Raw genomic sequence first — 16077 nt, 5'->3', positions numbered from 1 at the left:
TGCTTCCATATGCATCAATTAGATGGTGCGGCACTATATGCAAATGTGTATGCAAATGGTTAAAGCAAATAAAAAGTTCATCAGATAAGGAGAAGCTCATGCTGTCATGAGGCAAAGGTCCATGGTGTAAATATTTAAACATGGATTGAGTATTATAACTCCAGCAAGAGGGAAATATATTAATTGTGAATTAAAGTTGCTTGTTTTTAAGGATGGCTAATATTTCTTAGACTCATTAGAATATTCATATATAAGATGCCAGCTATTCATAATATAAAATATTATCATTGTACATCAGTAAAGGAAAATTAAAAATTAAAATAGGTCATGATGAAATATATTAGGAGTAAGCATATATATTTCTAGGTTTGGGGGCAAAGCCTAAGACACTGCTTTATTGTGTTTAATATAACAAATCAAATATGTTAATATTAAAACATTTGAACTTATATCATATACATTTTTCCCTAACAGACAGTGGTCAGCCTCTCACAGAATCAAATTCTGTTCTTAATACAACCATATGATTTAATGGACTCTTCTGGACGATAAACATCATCTCCTATTTGTTTTATAAATATTTGTCAACAACAGAACAAAAAGCCACTATGAATTTCATTTTCAAGAGTCTCTCAGAGCTTCAAAAAGATCACCTTCCATTAATGTCACACGGATGTCCTTGGTTTGGGAGAGGGGTCTCAGGAGGGACTGTGGTTGACAAGTTCTCCTTTCAACAGGGGACCCAAAGCATGGCGAGTGAAAGAACCAGAGGTAGAAATGGGATGCACCGAGGGAGGGGAAGATGCCTTCATGAGCGAAATACACCAACAAGGTGTCACTGGAGACGGATCAGCCTCAAATAACTGAAATTGAATCCCAGAGCAATTTATATGGCAAAGCATTCCAAATCTCAAGGGCTTTTGGTATCTCAGTAATTCAGCCTCCTCTGATTAAGTTCACTAGCTCTTTTCAACCATAAATAAAAACTCGTCTTCTAATAGTGCCTAAACGTTACTCCTGGGATCTCTCAATGCTTTTTCTAATTCCTCCTAGCTGTTGGAAATGGGAAAGTTTTGGTTTTTATTTCTTTCATATTGGTGTATTCTTGAGTTCTCTTTTGAGCGAAAGGGTATATACGTTATAACGCAGGTATTTTTGGAAAACATCCTTATTGTAACATACTATATGAGTTCCTTGTGTTCACTATTTGGGAAGTTTTGTCCAAAGTAGTTCTGCTCTTTGACCTGAGGAGTTATGTTCCCTTTACCCTTGGTATGTGAAATTCCATGTTATTCCATTTTTTAAAGTTCATTTGTTTAAAAGTTATATTTACCTCGTTGTGATCAAAGCATTTAGTTCGAATTGTGAATGTTTCCCTTTATACAAGTAAGTAAGCCTTTACTTACGGTGTGTTGCTGTGTAGCTTCAAGTCCAATGACTGCCTCGTATATCATCAAACTTACATCACATACATTCCCTTATGTTAACTCGGCGCTCTGCAGGAAATCTATTTTTTACTATGTAAGAAATACTGGTGTCTCCGTGTGGCATCCAAAGACAGCAGCCGTGGCTTGTAAAGTAGATTTACCAGGCCTTCGCTCCCTTTTAGAGCCACTTGGCTTTACTGCCATAGATGGCCCTCATCTCTTCGGATGTCACCAGCCCAATGTGTCACTGGCCTTCGTGGATCCACATGTTTACCACTTCCGTCTATACCGAGCAGGACAACTTCATCCAGATCTTACCCTTCGCACAGCACAGCTAGTTGAAGCCTATACAGGTAATAAGATTATTAAGCGCCTTCACCCACGGAGCACATATCCTACCTGTCACAGGTACAGCTTTACTGCACGCATGAGGCGTAAATAGGCTGACTCTTAGCTAACCAGGAAAACAGACGGTTTAATCCAATCTTAAAACAAATGACTAATATCCTCCAAAGCAGGGGGTCTTTGGGGAGGAATAAGGTGCCAGTAACTTTTTCCTTCCCTTCTCCTTTCATTTTTCTCATCTGAGGAAGTGATGCTATATTATATGGTAGTATTTTTTCACCTCTTTTCCTCCGTTACTTACACCTTTTCTTGAGCATACTGTTTATATATTTTATTTTATTTGCCTGTCTGTTTAGGGTGGTCTGAGTTAACTATTAAATTCTCAAAGAGCATGGGTGATGCTTCTTTCGCTTATTTTGGAGCGATGCCGCCTGCAGGTTTGAGGCTGATGTCAAGCCGTCACAGTGCGCTGCCCCCATACGCGTGTTCTTTACCCTTCTCTGCTCTGCTCTTTCGGTTTGTTTGATACACTTAGAGTAATCCCTGTTGACATCTGAAGGATGGAGGCAAATGGCACTCTAAAGCTTCCTCAGAGGTCTGGAGATTTAGCTCAGGGGCACAGTGCTTGTCTGGCAAGCACGAGGTCGTGAGTTCAATTCCCGGTACCGGAAAAAAACCAAAATAAAGAAAAAATAAATAAATAAAGCTTCCTTGGTGCAGATGAAATGATGATAATACCACAGATTTTCAGTGCTTTTCCAGAGAAGTCCAAGCCCTTTACAGCCATTAACTATCCCTCTCACAGTAGCAGTATTAGACGTCATGGGAAGTCGCCTAAGGAACTCTGAGCGACAGGCCTAGCACTTCACAGTGGAAATGCAACTGTGTTTCACAGAGACCCAGCCGCACACAATGATGAGCCCTGTTCTACGGCCAGCAGCGGCACGCTGGGATGGAACCTGGCCCTGCCCAGGCCAGTGTCCAGGAGTCAGAGCGGGAGGGGGCAACATAACTCAGCGACAACAGCCCTGGGCAGGCTGTGCTCCCCTCCCCTCACACGCATTAAATCCAAAACTGGAGTTTCACTCTGAAAATGTTCACAGTTCTACGCACTTCATTCGTTTTACCACGAATCATTAGTGTAAACAGGTCACATTTTATGGGTCTGAACTGTCCTTTTGATCTCCTAAACCAAGCAACCTGTTTCTTCTTCTTTACTAAAAGCAGCTCTGTTGGGCTCTTTAGCTGCACCGGAGGGCCTGTTTTAAGCAGAACATGCTAATGACATAACACATTAGGGAATTCATTTTAACGAAGGAAAATAGTAACATTTTTGTTTATTTTAGGGAAGCATAAAGACCTGAAAGTGCTGATCTTGAGAGATGTTTTCTAACCCGCATAATTAGTTGATATTCCTCCAAACAGCAGCACTGTCCTGGTGTAATGGTTTTTTGGACGGCAGGCTGAGTCCTAACACAGAAAATGTGCGGGAGGAAGCATTGAATATCAGCCTTCCCTGCCTTCCAGCTCCAACCCACGGGCAAGGGAGAGGGGTGAGTTCTGCGAGAGATGAAGATAAATGTAACCACTTTCAAATGGAATCATAATAAAAAGCCCTTCCTTGGACACTTGAGTTGAAGAAAGAATTTGTGTCAGGAGGGGAGAGGTGATGAGAGCTCACCTGGGGAAATCTCTGGCACCTCCAGGTCGGGGAAGATAAAGTCCAACGGGTAGGTGTAGCGGAGGCTTGTTATCAGCAACACGGCATAACAAGAAGTTTTGCTCTTAGCGTTTCCCAGGCTGGAGAAGTTCTGGTAGATAACGAAGGTGCGGTGTCAGCCCCTCCCCCTCACTGAGTGCACAGAGGCTATCCTCAGACCTGTCAATAAACGGGCAAAGGGAAGGAGTGCTTACCATACCCTACTCTGGGTGCCTAGTGTCTCTAAGGAGCTCTTCAAGAGACTGCAGTACAGATATATCACAGGCTAGATGACTTCTTTATCAATCTGGTACACTTTTCTTCCATTCAGACTTATTTTGATGTGCTACAAATCAGTGAGCATTTTTTAACGTATCTTAATGGCCTTACTTCAGCTCCTGGGGAAACAGCTGAACAGGGAAGGGCTTCCCTTTGTAAGTTCCCAGCCTCTTCCCCAGCATTTCTCCCCAAAACATAACGTTCAATTTTAATATTGAAAGGTCTCAAACCTGCAGAAGAACAGAATGCATGAACAGCAGAAGTGGTGTACCGTCCACCGAGCTTTACCCACCGTTACCCTTACTTCTCTATCTACCGTGCTCCCTTCAGGAGCACATGTGCTGTTTCTGTATTTGCATTTCTATCTGTGGTATACTTTGCTTTCTGAATCATTTGAAAATAATCTGAAGACATGGCCATACCAAACCCCTGAAATCCTTCAGTCCGTGATCTCCTAAAAACGAAAACATTCCCCTACATAACTAACGTGCCATTACCTATACCAAAAAGATATAACGTTGGTAAGATGGTAGTAAACGCTCCATGTGCATGTTCATCGATTGTCCCAGTCATGCCTTCCATAATATTTCAAAATCTTAGATCTACTGGAAAATTGTGCACTATCTTTAGTTGTCATGTCGGTTTACTCTCCATACAAAATGTTTTTCCATCGTTCTGGATTGTCCCAACAGTGAAATTCTGACAACTAACTTGTCAGCTGCCCCATGTTCTGAACTTGTCTTATAATTTTCCCATGATTAGATTCACATCAAACACTTTTGCCAAAAGTTATCACATGGGTGATGTGTATTCTTCCCCTGAGATACATAATATCAGTTTGTCCTTTTATCATAGTGCTATTTGATCAGTTTGCTAAGAGGATAGTCATGGGATCTGTTACTTTTTTTCTTTGGGAATTAAAAGGATTGCGTGACACTGTGTGAATCTCCCCAACAGCATTCTAGCAATTTCAGCTGCGCCCAATCCAGCTATTACACTGCCTTTCTGTCATTTCTTCCCTTAGGATTTGGCATTCTTCCATAAAGAAGAGATTGCCCTCTTTCCACTTGCCTTGGGGATTCTTTTCATTATTTAGAATATAGTAATGCATTTCTCTCAGCATTCTTTTCTATCTCAAATTGCTCCAAATATGTCCCAGCTCCAATGTCCTTTTCACATGTCTAAATTGATTTTTGAGCACTTTCTTGCTTTTTGGAAGAGGATATTTCAGGCATACTCTGTACTTTGCCTTCCCCAAGCTGGAAATCTAAATTGTCATCTTTTGATGCAAAGTGTATTTTAGGGAAGCAACCCAGTCATTTGTCAATAGAAAAGAGAATTATAAATTCAGACTGTGACAAGTGAAGAATCAAAGAGTGATATAGGCTAAAAAAATGTCACTTTTTTCTAAGGAGCAGAAGGTGTAACATGTGGCAAAGACTGGGTTTGTTCCAAAAGGAGGAGATACACAACATTGTCATGGACAATCTGTGATCTAATCTGTGAATAGATCTGTGATGTATATCACCTTGCCTGGTAGCGTGGTTTGAACTTTAAATGTCCCTCAAAATTCATATGTAAGAGCCCAGGTTGCCACCTGAGGGCCTTCTGGGAAATGACTGGATTACAAGGGCTCTAACTTCATCAGGCACCACACTGATGAGATCATAATTTGATGTCATTATTGAGAGGCAATGGAAACAGAAGATTTGGCCTTGTTGAGGGGAGTAGATCATGGGGCATGACATTGGGGATTATATCTGGCCCATAGCACCTTCCTCTCTGGCTATTTCCTGCTTCCTCTTTGCTTCCCAGCTGCTACAAGGTGAATATCTTTGCTCCACTATGTCAGTCCACCATGATATTCTGCCCCACCTCAGGTGCACAGCAATATGAACAACTTACCATGAACTGCACCATGAACCAAGATAATGCTTTTGTCTTTTAAACTGACTTTCTCAGGTATTTTGTCACAGTGACAAAACAGCTGGCTAACACACACGGGGTGGCTGGAATGTAAGTAGGAAAGAACCAAACAATAAAGACTCGTAAATCTAGGCCACCATGTGTGGCTGCAACAGAGGGGATGTTTTGTTCTGTTCTGATTGAACATTACCCTATTAGTAATTAGGGTCTACCAGTTATTCTTTCATATCCTATTATACTATTCGCCAGTCTCCCTCATTGCTGAGCTTATGTTGAGTATCCAAGGGTGTGTTGATCTATTAAGAAGAAATGTAATCATGTGAAACTATTCAATACACTCATGTTGCATTTAATGTTTTATATAAGCCTTTAGAAATCAGAATCTCTATAATCAAATCAAATACTGCTTTTTCCTAGAAAAATAGATAACTGAATCAAAAGTATAGTTCTTGCTTCCACAACCTAAATAGACACTGTTTAGTCAATACAGTGGCCAATAGCCATATGACTTTTGAATTCTTAAAATATGCTTTGTCTCAATGGAGACATACTATCAATATAGAAACTGATACATGTTATCAATGGACTTCAAAGGTAGCATGAAAAAGGAGTATATATCATAGTAAGTTTTATGTTGATGAATGACCTGTTAAAATGGTAATATTTTGGGTATGTTGTATTAAATAAAATTTATTATCAGCATTATTACTTTTTTAATGTGACCACCAGAAAATTTTGTTAGAATTGTTGGTCATATATTTCCATTTGACAGTGCTGATATAGATAAGTGAAAGAATTGCTTACTTCAGTAGATGGTCTCAATCTTTATTTCTAAAAGACTCTAGGACTGGGTAGTGAATCTATGGCATGAGTGCCACAGCTGGCTGTTTGCTATCATTGAAAGCTCTGAAAGGTTCGCCATCACTGCCCTAGGGCTACTTTCAGCTTCTCCTTTCAAGAACTAAAAAGGCAATGTACTGATTTGATTTTTGAATACTTTCAAGAGCAATCAGAAGCATAAATTCATTATATAGGAAGCAATTTTAAATAACCCATATTAAAGTTCATGTTTTATACCATAAATTAGCATTTTTAAAGCAGAATCTTTCACTTTCGGTATATACATATAAAATCCTTTCTTTAAAAGTTTGATTTTTTCATCTCCAGATTTAAAGTTGAATAATAGTACTCGGTCAGAGGCAGCATAGTTCTCTTTTTCTGATAATGAAATCTGAGCCATATTTTCTTAATGTATAGCCTTTTCTCCAAATGGGATAAAGATCCTCAGGGAATAAATTAGGACTATAGAGTATACAGTGGTACCGACATGTCTTAAAGAGTTTCTGATGTCTGGTATATCTAACTAACCTTCTAGAACTGGACCTAATGTTCCAAGAAGGTAGGAAACACTAGGATCAATCATAAGGAGTGTGTTAATATTTGTCTGCAGGAAGTATAAAGTGTTCTCTAGGTCTAGACTCGCAGTGATGGCTAACCTTTTAGAGCTTTCAATGATATAAACAGCCCACTGCGGCACACATGCCCTGGGTTCACCACCCAGGGAGAGCAATTACAGCTCTCTCACTGCTCACGCCCTCACTGTGCTCCAGCAAGCTCCCAACAGCTCTGTACTCAGAAAACACCAGCATCCATTCTCCCTCAGCTCCTCAGATTGGCCTCAGCCTCCCTTAGTAACATGTTAGCATCAGATAGCTTCTATCATCATCGTGGTCTGTGAATGTCACCTGTCTGAGCTTCGTTTCCTCACCTATAAATTTCAGCAGAAAGCTTGGCCTGCCTTGAGCACCTAATAGACTGCGAGGACTCAGAAAATGTCTTGCAGGAGTAAGACGCCCGTCTCAGCTATAACCTCGAACAGCATCTCCCAGGCAAAGCTTGTTCAGGCCCTCTTTCTTTACACTCAGTTTTTTGTTTTTTTTTTTTTTTCCATTTTAGAAGTGTTTTCATTGCCTGTTTTGGAATTTTAATTAGCTATGTTTGTGGAAGAACCAGTGTCAAGCCACAGAAACTTGTGCGGGGAGAGCCTGGACCTGTAGGATAGCCTGCCGCCTCCATCACAAAAGGAGTTTTCTTTCCACCTGAAGATGCCACCATCCTGGCCGCCAGGCAGAAAGCCATGCCCATACTCCTTGGTCTGCCCCATGCTTCTGTTCTGACTCCAAGTTTGATTTCTGTGGAGCTGCTTTTGTGCTAAAATATGAGAACCTTGAAGGCAGAGACGCTCATCCTTGTACCCTTCGTGCCCAAGTCACAATCAAGCCTTAACAGATAGTCACCCCTTGGTGTCTGCGCGCGGTTGGCCCCAGAATCTCCGTTACCGAAGTCTGCATGCTTGAGTCTCTTGTGTAAAATGGCACAGGATTGCACATGAGCTATGCACATCCTCCCCTATACTTTAAATAATCCCTAATTACTTACAATAAGCAATGCTATGTAAATGCTGTGTGAGCAGTTATTACAAGGTATTGTTCGGGAATAATGACAGGACAAAGCGGTCCATATATGTTCAGTACAGACTATTTTTAAAAAGTACTTTCAACCCATGAAGGGTTGAATCTCCACAGATATGGAGCCCAACTGTATCTAAAGCACAATGAACACATATGCATACCTTGGCCAGTATGGCCCCTGGCATGGTTCTTAAGTATTTCACAAAAGCTAGCTTGGCAAATGCTACCTCTCGTCTGGCTGTACACGAATCATTTTAATTAAGGCATGTTAAATCATTGTCTTTTTTTCATTTCAAAACAACCCTCATCTATTTTAATCATCAGAAGAAGAGAAAACAGAGGATGAAAATTGCTTGAGGGCTTCTATGTATTAAAATTTTTGACCCTGTAAATTAGCCAGCTTCTCCGTGAAGTAGGGGCTGGAACTCAGCATGTTATGGTTGAGGAAACTGAGGCCAGCGTTTCAATAACCAAGCTAGTGAATGGCAGAACCATTGTTTGAAGCTGCATCTGCCTTACCTCGTCATGGTGGGATTCATGTATCGGCAGAGCGTCGCTTTCTCAGGAAAAGCACCCAGCAGAGCAGTGTGCAGGGCAAAAACAAACCAGTGCTTCACGCTCCTGCTTTCCAGTGCTTAAGGCACCAGGGGTCTCCTGAGCAAGCTCACACCTCACACCAGCTTAGTTAGGAGAGCTGCAGCCCATATTCAATACAATGAGCAGGGAGCCGGGGCAAACGGCCCTCCTCACCCCCAGCTGACACAGGAAGAGGTGGAAATGGGTTCCCACCAGTTTGCCAGCTTCTGCTTGTCGCACTCTGCCAGGCTGCGGAGAAAAGCTAGCTGGAGGGGCTGGGGATTTAGCTCAGCGGCAAAAGCGCCTGCCTGGCAAGCGCAAGGTCGTGAGTTCGGTTCCTGGTACCGGAGAAAAACAAAAAAAAAAAGAAAAGAAAAAAGAAAAGCTAGCTGGACATCACTGAAAACAGATGATAATAAGGGCCTCACTTTCATCCTCACCTTGGGGAAAGTTTGAGAGAAGAGATGAAAACTGGAGCATCTATGTTAATGTTTCTTATATTTTTAGGCTGTGCGCTTTCTGTAAAGTAGGAAAACCCAAAAGTCAGAGTATTCTTCTGGGTCCCCTAATATGCTGCCTCTTACACGAAGCAATCCTCACCGGCCAATATTTTTATTGCTATGACTACAAGAAAACTTGTCTTCAGCACAATTGATGACAATGGCCTGGAATGGATAGAGGAGACACAACTTTTACATTCACACAGAGCGGGCAAGTTGTCACACGTACGGTTGCTTATAACGTTACACAAATATCCATAATTCTTTCATTCTTTCCTTTTATTAAAAACAGGACTTGATGTCAAAGACTGTCCTAGAACAGAAATGGTTACCGTACTTGCCCCAAACGAGAAGGGGAAATAGCTGAGTCTAAATTTTCTGTAGTTCAGCAAACCAATGTTTTGGACATGTCCTCTAGGGTAAAAAAGTAAAGAAGTAATTTGGGTTTTTTCCTCCCTTATGTACAAAGCTATTTCTCTGCTGGTTTTACATAAGCATTATGGTAAGCATCTCTAATCTGAAAATGCAAATTGCTCCAAAATCTAGAACTCGTTAAGTGCCAATGTGATAGTTCCACAAGTGTGGAAAATTCCATACCTGACCTCATGTGACAGACAGCACACACAGTGCAAGGTGGTTAAAAATACTGTCTAAAATTACTCTTAGCCCATGTGTACATAATGCATGTGAGACATAAAGTTTTATGTTTACACTTGGGTGTTATCACCATAATATCTAATTATACGCATATGCACGCAAATATTCCAGAATCTGAAATCCAAAACACTCCTTTTGTTCTTCATCTCAGATATGGATACCCAGCCAGTACTTTATTTCAGAGTTTATTCTCAGGTATTTATGATAAGGGGAGCTCAGTGATAATCCCAAATATTACCATCAAAAATGTTTTGGCTACAACAGAAACTAATGTTTTATCTAAAACTCTGATGTTTTGGCATGAAAATATATTCCCAAATAATTGGAATGACATAGTAAATTGCAGTTTATGATTTTGTGTTTCACCTTGTTTCAGTTTTTGGTTTTTCTTGTTCTTTCTATAAAACTAAAGATTATGAAACATATTACTGTTCTTTGTGGTAGCTGGTAACCAGGATTGGTGGAACTTTAAATATTTCAAAATAAAAACACAATATTTAATTCCGGCTAGTAGCTGTCTTGCTTAACTGAAAGAAGTGTTTACTACAAAGAAAATATTCCATCTCTCTGTGCCCTAATTAAATACAACCAGTTCAATTCTTTCCACATTTGAGAATCAGGATGCTCAGTGTCCTGAAATAACCGACCTGTGTAACACGGGTATCTACTCCTGATGATCTAGAAGCCATGGTCTGCCTTCAGAAAATCAGAGAGGAATTTATACACAACTATAGAGAAACAATGTTACGATTTTGTATTTTGACCCCAAATAGAAACTAGAATTTTAATTTAACAAAATGGCATTCCATCAAACTCAGAAGGGTCTGCGCTAGGAAGTCTTTACTTTAAAGTTGACAGGCCTACTCCGGCCCCTCCATTGCCTTGCTGATTAAATGGTATAAATATTTGGAATCCTCCGCACCTCCTTCCCTCTAGGCTGATGGGCCAGACTTGTACCTGTAGGCCTGGGATGGTCTCAAGCTAGTTGGTGGACGCCAGATGCTAGGCAAGGCCACCATCCAGAGGGGTCAAGTCTTCTCCTACCGCCCACAGACACCAGTTGCCCTTGTTGTGAATCCTGCCACACCTTCCACCCTATCCGTCCATCCATGAAATAGTGTCTAGGTCAGTAAACACTGATGTGTACATCACCTCTGTTTAGAAACTTCACCTTAAAAGTCACGTGTTATGTACAAAGTAGGACCTTCTTACACTGAATTACATGTTAGGGAAATATTCACATGCAGCTCCCTTTGTGTCCCTGTAGAGTTCTACTCCATAACTGGGTGCTTGCCTTAGTAAAGATGTTGACAACTAGAAAACAACTTATATGTTAATAAATAAATCATTGATAATATTGATCATTCATTATCCTGGAACCGTTGCTGAATTTCTAAGTTGCCTTTTCAAGATTTCCTCAGAAAGACAGCAGGCGCCCTCTAGCGGGAAGTGGGCGTTATAGTATCTTCCCCTACGCGGTGGAGCTTCATACGCTGCTTTTGTTTGAGGAAAAAGGTGATTCTTTGGCTTGGACGGTTTGGACTCTTTGACATTTATTTTTCTCTTCAAATTTTACCGAAGACATTGACATCAAGTAGCAAGGGGTGCTCGTAGGGCGGTCCGGAGTCCCACTGGGGAAGGGAACTGCTTCTGTGTGAGCAAAGGACGGGGAAGTGAAACCTGCAGTGGGGCCGGGCGTGTCAGACTTGTTGGAACACGCAGGTGTATGTTTACGTGTGCCTCTAGGAACCTTACAAATACAGAAACAGAACAGAACTGTTAAAGTACTTAATTATCAAAGTGAAAGGCTATTGCATTTCTTGCCCTCTTGCTACAGCTGCATTTATTATGTGACTCCTTCAATTTCACATGTACCTGAAGTCTGAGGTCACCTCTGAGTCCAGTTTGATAACATAAGTCATATACACTGTGGCTTTTCTGTATGAGAAAAAAAAATGGTCAGAGTCCTGTGTCTTTTTTTTTTTAGGTGGTTACCTTTCTATCCCCCATCACTGGTACTTGAAGCTAAAATTGTACCTTCACAGGGTGTAAGAACTTATTAAAAATGCCCATTTTGAATCAACATTAAAAAATAAAACTGTACCCAGGCAGGCAAAGAAGTGTACTGCACATTATAGCCATGGGTTTTGGTTTTACAGTGAGCAAAGAAAAATGAAAGACATTTTTAAATGAAATTTAGTATTAAATATAAATATATATATAAAATGATGTAACAATTACTAGGAAAAGTAATTGTAGCCAGCTATAGAACTTTTTTCTATACTATTTATTTTTTCTATACTATTTATTTATTATTAACTTTTTTTCTATACTATTTCTTTTTTCTATTCTACTATTATATATCTTCAGTCAAAGTATGTGCTTGGCTTTTATAACGGTTGGCAAAGCCGTTGTACACTAGAGAAAGGTTGCTTGTCACTAACCTGCGTTTCTTCCCCCTACAGCAAAGGACATGCTTGGTTTTGGAACCCTGATCAGTACTTCTAACACCTATGACGGGTCCAGTGTGGTGACTGTGGAAACGGACTGCCCGCTCCTCTGGACCATGGCCATCAAAATCTGAGCCCCTACCGGCCTCCGTCAGCGTGCTTCCGCCATACCTCGCCCGCCAATAGTTTGCATTCCTCCACAGGAATAGCTCACTCGAGTTTTCAGGAATCTAAACCCCCTCATGGTTGGGGCTGGGGAGATAGCTTAGTGGCACGAGCACTTGCTTGGCAAGCACAAGGTCCTGAGTTCAATTCCTGGTACCACAAAAAAGAAAAGAGAAATTAGCAAAACTCCCTCATGGGAAGCCATCAGTTTTAAAGCTGGTGGGAGACAGGGATGTAGCTCAGTGGTAGAGAATTCACTCCGCATGCCTCAGGCCTTGGATTTCATCCACACAATCACAAAAACATTAAATGAAAAGATGTTAGAGTTTAGATAGTCGAGGGAACACTATCAGTGACATATCCCTTTCACAGAGAAGGAAAATTGTATGTCCTGACAGTAAATAAGGTCTGGGGCGTTCAGTGAGAAAGCTAATGTAGATCATCCCTTTATAAAGTTCAGCCTTGTTTTATTTGGTCATATGTTAGAAAATTGTTTTCAATTTCAAATCAGAAAGAAACTCTTGTTGAGGCTCTTCTTGGAGTCTAGCACATCCTTAAATGCCTGGCACAAGGGCGCCCCTGCCTGTCTGCTCATGTTAGATTCCTCTGTATAATTTATATTACCTTTGATCTAACAAAAAAAGAAATCCTTCCAGACTGGTGTGTTAGAACTGCACCATTTCATTCTGCCTTATTACTGTCTTTTGTGTTGTCTTTCAAAAATAAGTCAAGAGTCATTAAAGTAATTATTATATGTGAATAGCAGTAGTTCCTTATGCTGGGGGTGGAAGAGAAATGATGACTTAGGAGGCCCTACGATAGTTAACCCCTAAGCTCAAAGGTAAGTGTGCTACACTCGAGTGGGAATGGTCCTCATCGTCACTGCATCCTAGACTAAAAAAATTGTGCAAAGGAAACGTGAACATAAAAAAATGAACTCGGGCTGAAAAAAATAGTTTAGAGACTACAAGGTTTATTCTAATCATCAGAAAATGAGTCTGTCTGTGGGGATAAATGAATACTGCATACTGAGCCCAAGCCCAAAGCCTGTCTGCCATGCTCCTGACTTCCCTGAACCCCTAGCCGAAAATAGAAAGAGCTGGCATCTGAGGCTCCTTCTGACGTTCACATTCTCGGTCCTGACACTTAGTAGTTGTAAGGCAGATAATATGCACTGTTACCAGCTTAGCCAGCAAACACAACCAAATGTAGAGAAATGTACTCATGCTTCTTGTATGATGAGACCCTCCTGTCTTCTTCCTACCCTGTACGATTGTACTTGACCAAATCTTGGCATACAACCACGATATAGGGAGAACCTGGCCAATGTGTGTTACGTACCTACCAGGCCCACGTCATTGTACAGAACGTGACCAAGTCGTTCCTTCTTGGTGCTGTAACGGTGCGTGGCTCAGGTTGTACAGGGAGACTGGAAAGGGATCAGCTGAACTAGCGTACAGTTTTGAATAGACGATCAGCAGAAACGAGTTTTAATTATTTCATGCAAATATGTGTGAGATCAAAATCCAGGTGGCAAATAAAAATATTTACTCATCAATGTGCATGTCTGCAGGTGGGTTCTTAAAAACTAATTTTTTAACCTGTATTTCATTTTAGCCATTCTTATATAATCAGTGCTTCTGCATTAAAAAAGATCTGCTCAAAGGATGGTTAACAGCTGTGTAATTCCTAGGTATGATTATTAGTTGAAATCATCAGTGTAAACACTGCGGGGGTAGGGCAGGAGGCTGAGGCTTGCCTCCCAACACAACCTGTGGTGCCCAAGGAATGCTTAGGGACCCGTGAGAAGATTCCTTTAGCACCTAGGCCATCATTCCCAGTTCCTTCTGGGTATAGAGAATTAGGGACCAGTCTTGTTATGTGAACTCTCCCCATTCCATGAAACTACCTGAGCAGTTTTGAGACAGGGTCTTGCTATGTAGTTCAGGCAGGCCTCACTGTGTAGTCCAGGCTGGTCCTGAACTCACAGCAATCCTCCTGCCTCAGCCTCCCAAGTGCTGGGATTACAGACATACACCACTATGCCCACCTGGCAGTTTTCTCCCTTATGTGCTACCTCAGCATGTCATTTAGACAAGTGTCCACATTTCATTTTTACAGTAACAAGAAAAGCCTGCCGAGGGTGAGGTCTCAGGTGCCCCAAGGAGCGCTGAGGCCCCTAGGAAGTCCCTCTGGCCCCATCCTACTCAGCCTCATCCTGGCCTCTAACTTGTAGCCATGAAAGCAAAACACAAGTTGGACCCTGCTGTGAAAGTCACCATGCTCCTTGACCCATCTGGCTTCACTTCCCTCCTATGGGATGGGTTCTTAGTTTCATACACCTGGTGACTGTCACACAAAGTGACACTGGGCTACCTAAGTCACTGATTGGTGGACTTGTACTGGGACCAGCCTTCTCTTTAGACACTAGAAAAATCAGAAAAAGTCTACAGCCCCTTGGTTCTGCAACGGCAAAACAGAAATACAAAAACGACCCCCAGGATTTGGAGGCAGATTTATTTACATTGATGGGCACTGATCAGGATTATTCCCAGAATATCAGGCCCTGCTCTCTGGTGGTTTAGGGCTTTTATATGATGCACAAGCAGGAGGTACAAAGGAGGTATGAAGTGGAGACAGAACCAGCCTGGCAGTTCTTCTGATTAGCCAGCAGGGTGAGATCATCAGGTACAAGGGCAGATGAATGATCATCACTGGACAAAGCTTCGTACAATGGTACAATCAGCACTTTGTGTGTTTGGTTACACTTTCCTGGCTGCAGGGGTCAAGAAAGTAATTACAAAGCAGTTACAGAGCTAGGCAGTTTCAAAAGAACAAAGTTTTAGAATGAACAATTTCTCCTGTACAGTTTTTCCCTTTCAGTTCAAGTCTCACGTGACTAGGAAATTAGTTGTTTGTGTGGTCTAAGAAATCGGGGAAGAGGCGGGTGCGGGTCAGGTAGAGAGACAGATTTTTATTCTTTAATTTCTGAGAAGCAGACAGAGTGCAGTTTTCTCTGAGGATGGAAACTAGGGCATTTCACCAGTCACTGGGCACAAAGGAGGGGGACACAGCCCACGTGCTTGCGAAGCCATCCCACTTGGGCATCTGTGCCACGCTGCTGAGTGTAGACTGCATCTTCCGTCTTATTCTCGTGTGTGTGGAGCCAGCTGTGATTACCGCTCCTGCTCGGCTTCGTGCCTTCCCACGCTGAACTTGAACAGTTGAAACAGACATGGATTTGATAGGATCTCGACTGAAGATACCTGCCAAGTCAGCGAAGAGGAAACAGTGATGCTTCTCTCCCGCCAAGGCTCTGATTACAAAGAGATGCGGTCTGAAAGGTGACACTCTAACTATATTTACCAGGACCTGTAAGAAGCACCTTTTACCTTATGACCTTGTCCATGATCGTAGACACACACACAAAACATGCAGTATGTTCTAATAACTTTATCCTAACATCAAAGGCACTCAAACATACATTGTAGGTTATAAAGCATATCGTAGGGAACAGTAAAATCATAAAGATACTTTAAACAAAAGTATGTGCATTATATATTCAGAGGTCTAAATAGGGCA

At 41.5% G+C, this 16077-nt stretch overlaps 1 protein-coding gene across 6 annotated transcripts in view; it reads left to right on the top strand.

Annotated features, from left to right (window-relative positions):
- Tpk1 (thiamin pyrophosphokinase 1) overlaps positions 1-14053 on the top strand; it is a 346630-nt gene extending 332577 nt beyond the window's left edge. For all 6 annotated transcript variants that reach the window (XM_013504640.1, XM_005404730.2, XM_013504639.1 and 3 more), the window contains one exon: positions 12346-14053. In XM_013504640.1, the coding sequence (XP_013360094.1) occupies positions 12346-12464 (119 nt within the window). In that variant the 3' untranslated portion in view covers positions 12465-14053. The remainder of the gene's footprint in view (positions 1-12345) is intronic.
- Positions 14054-16077: the final 2024 nt, after the last annotated feature.

Source organism: Chinchilla lanigera, unplaced genomic scaffold (assembly GCF_000276665.1).
Source record: "Chinchilla lanigera isolate Chin_1 unplaced genomic scaffold, ChiLan1.0 scaffold00090, whole genome shotgun sequence".
NCBI classification, from domain to species: Eukaryota; Metazoa; Chordata; class Mammalia; order Rodentia; family Chinchillidae; genus Chinchilla; species Chinchilla lanigera.
This window is presented reverse-complemented; position numbering and strand designations above follow the sequence as displayed.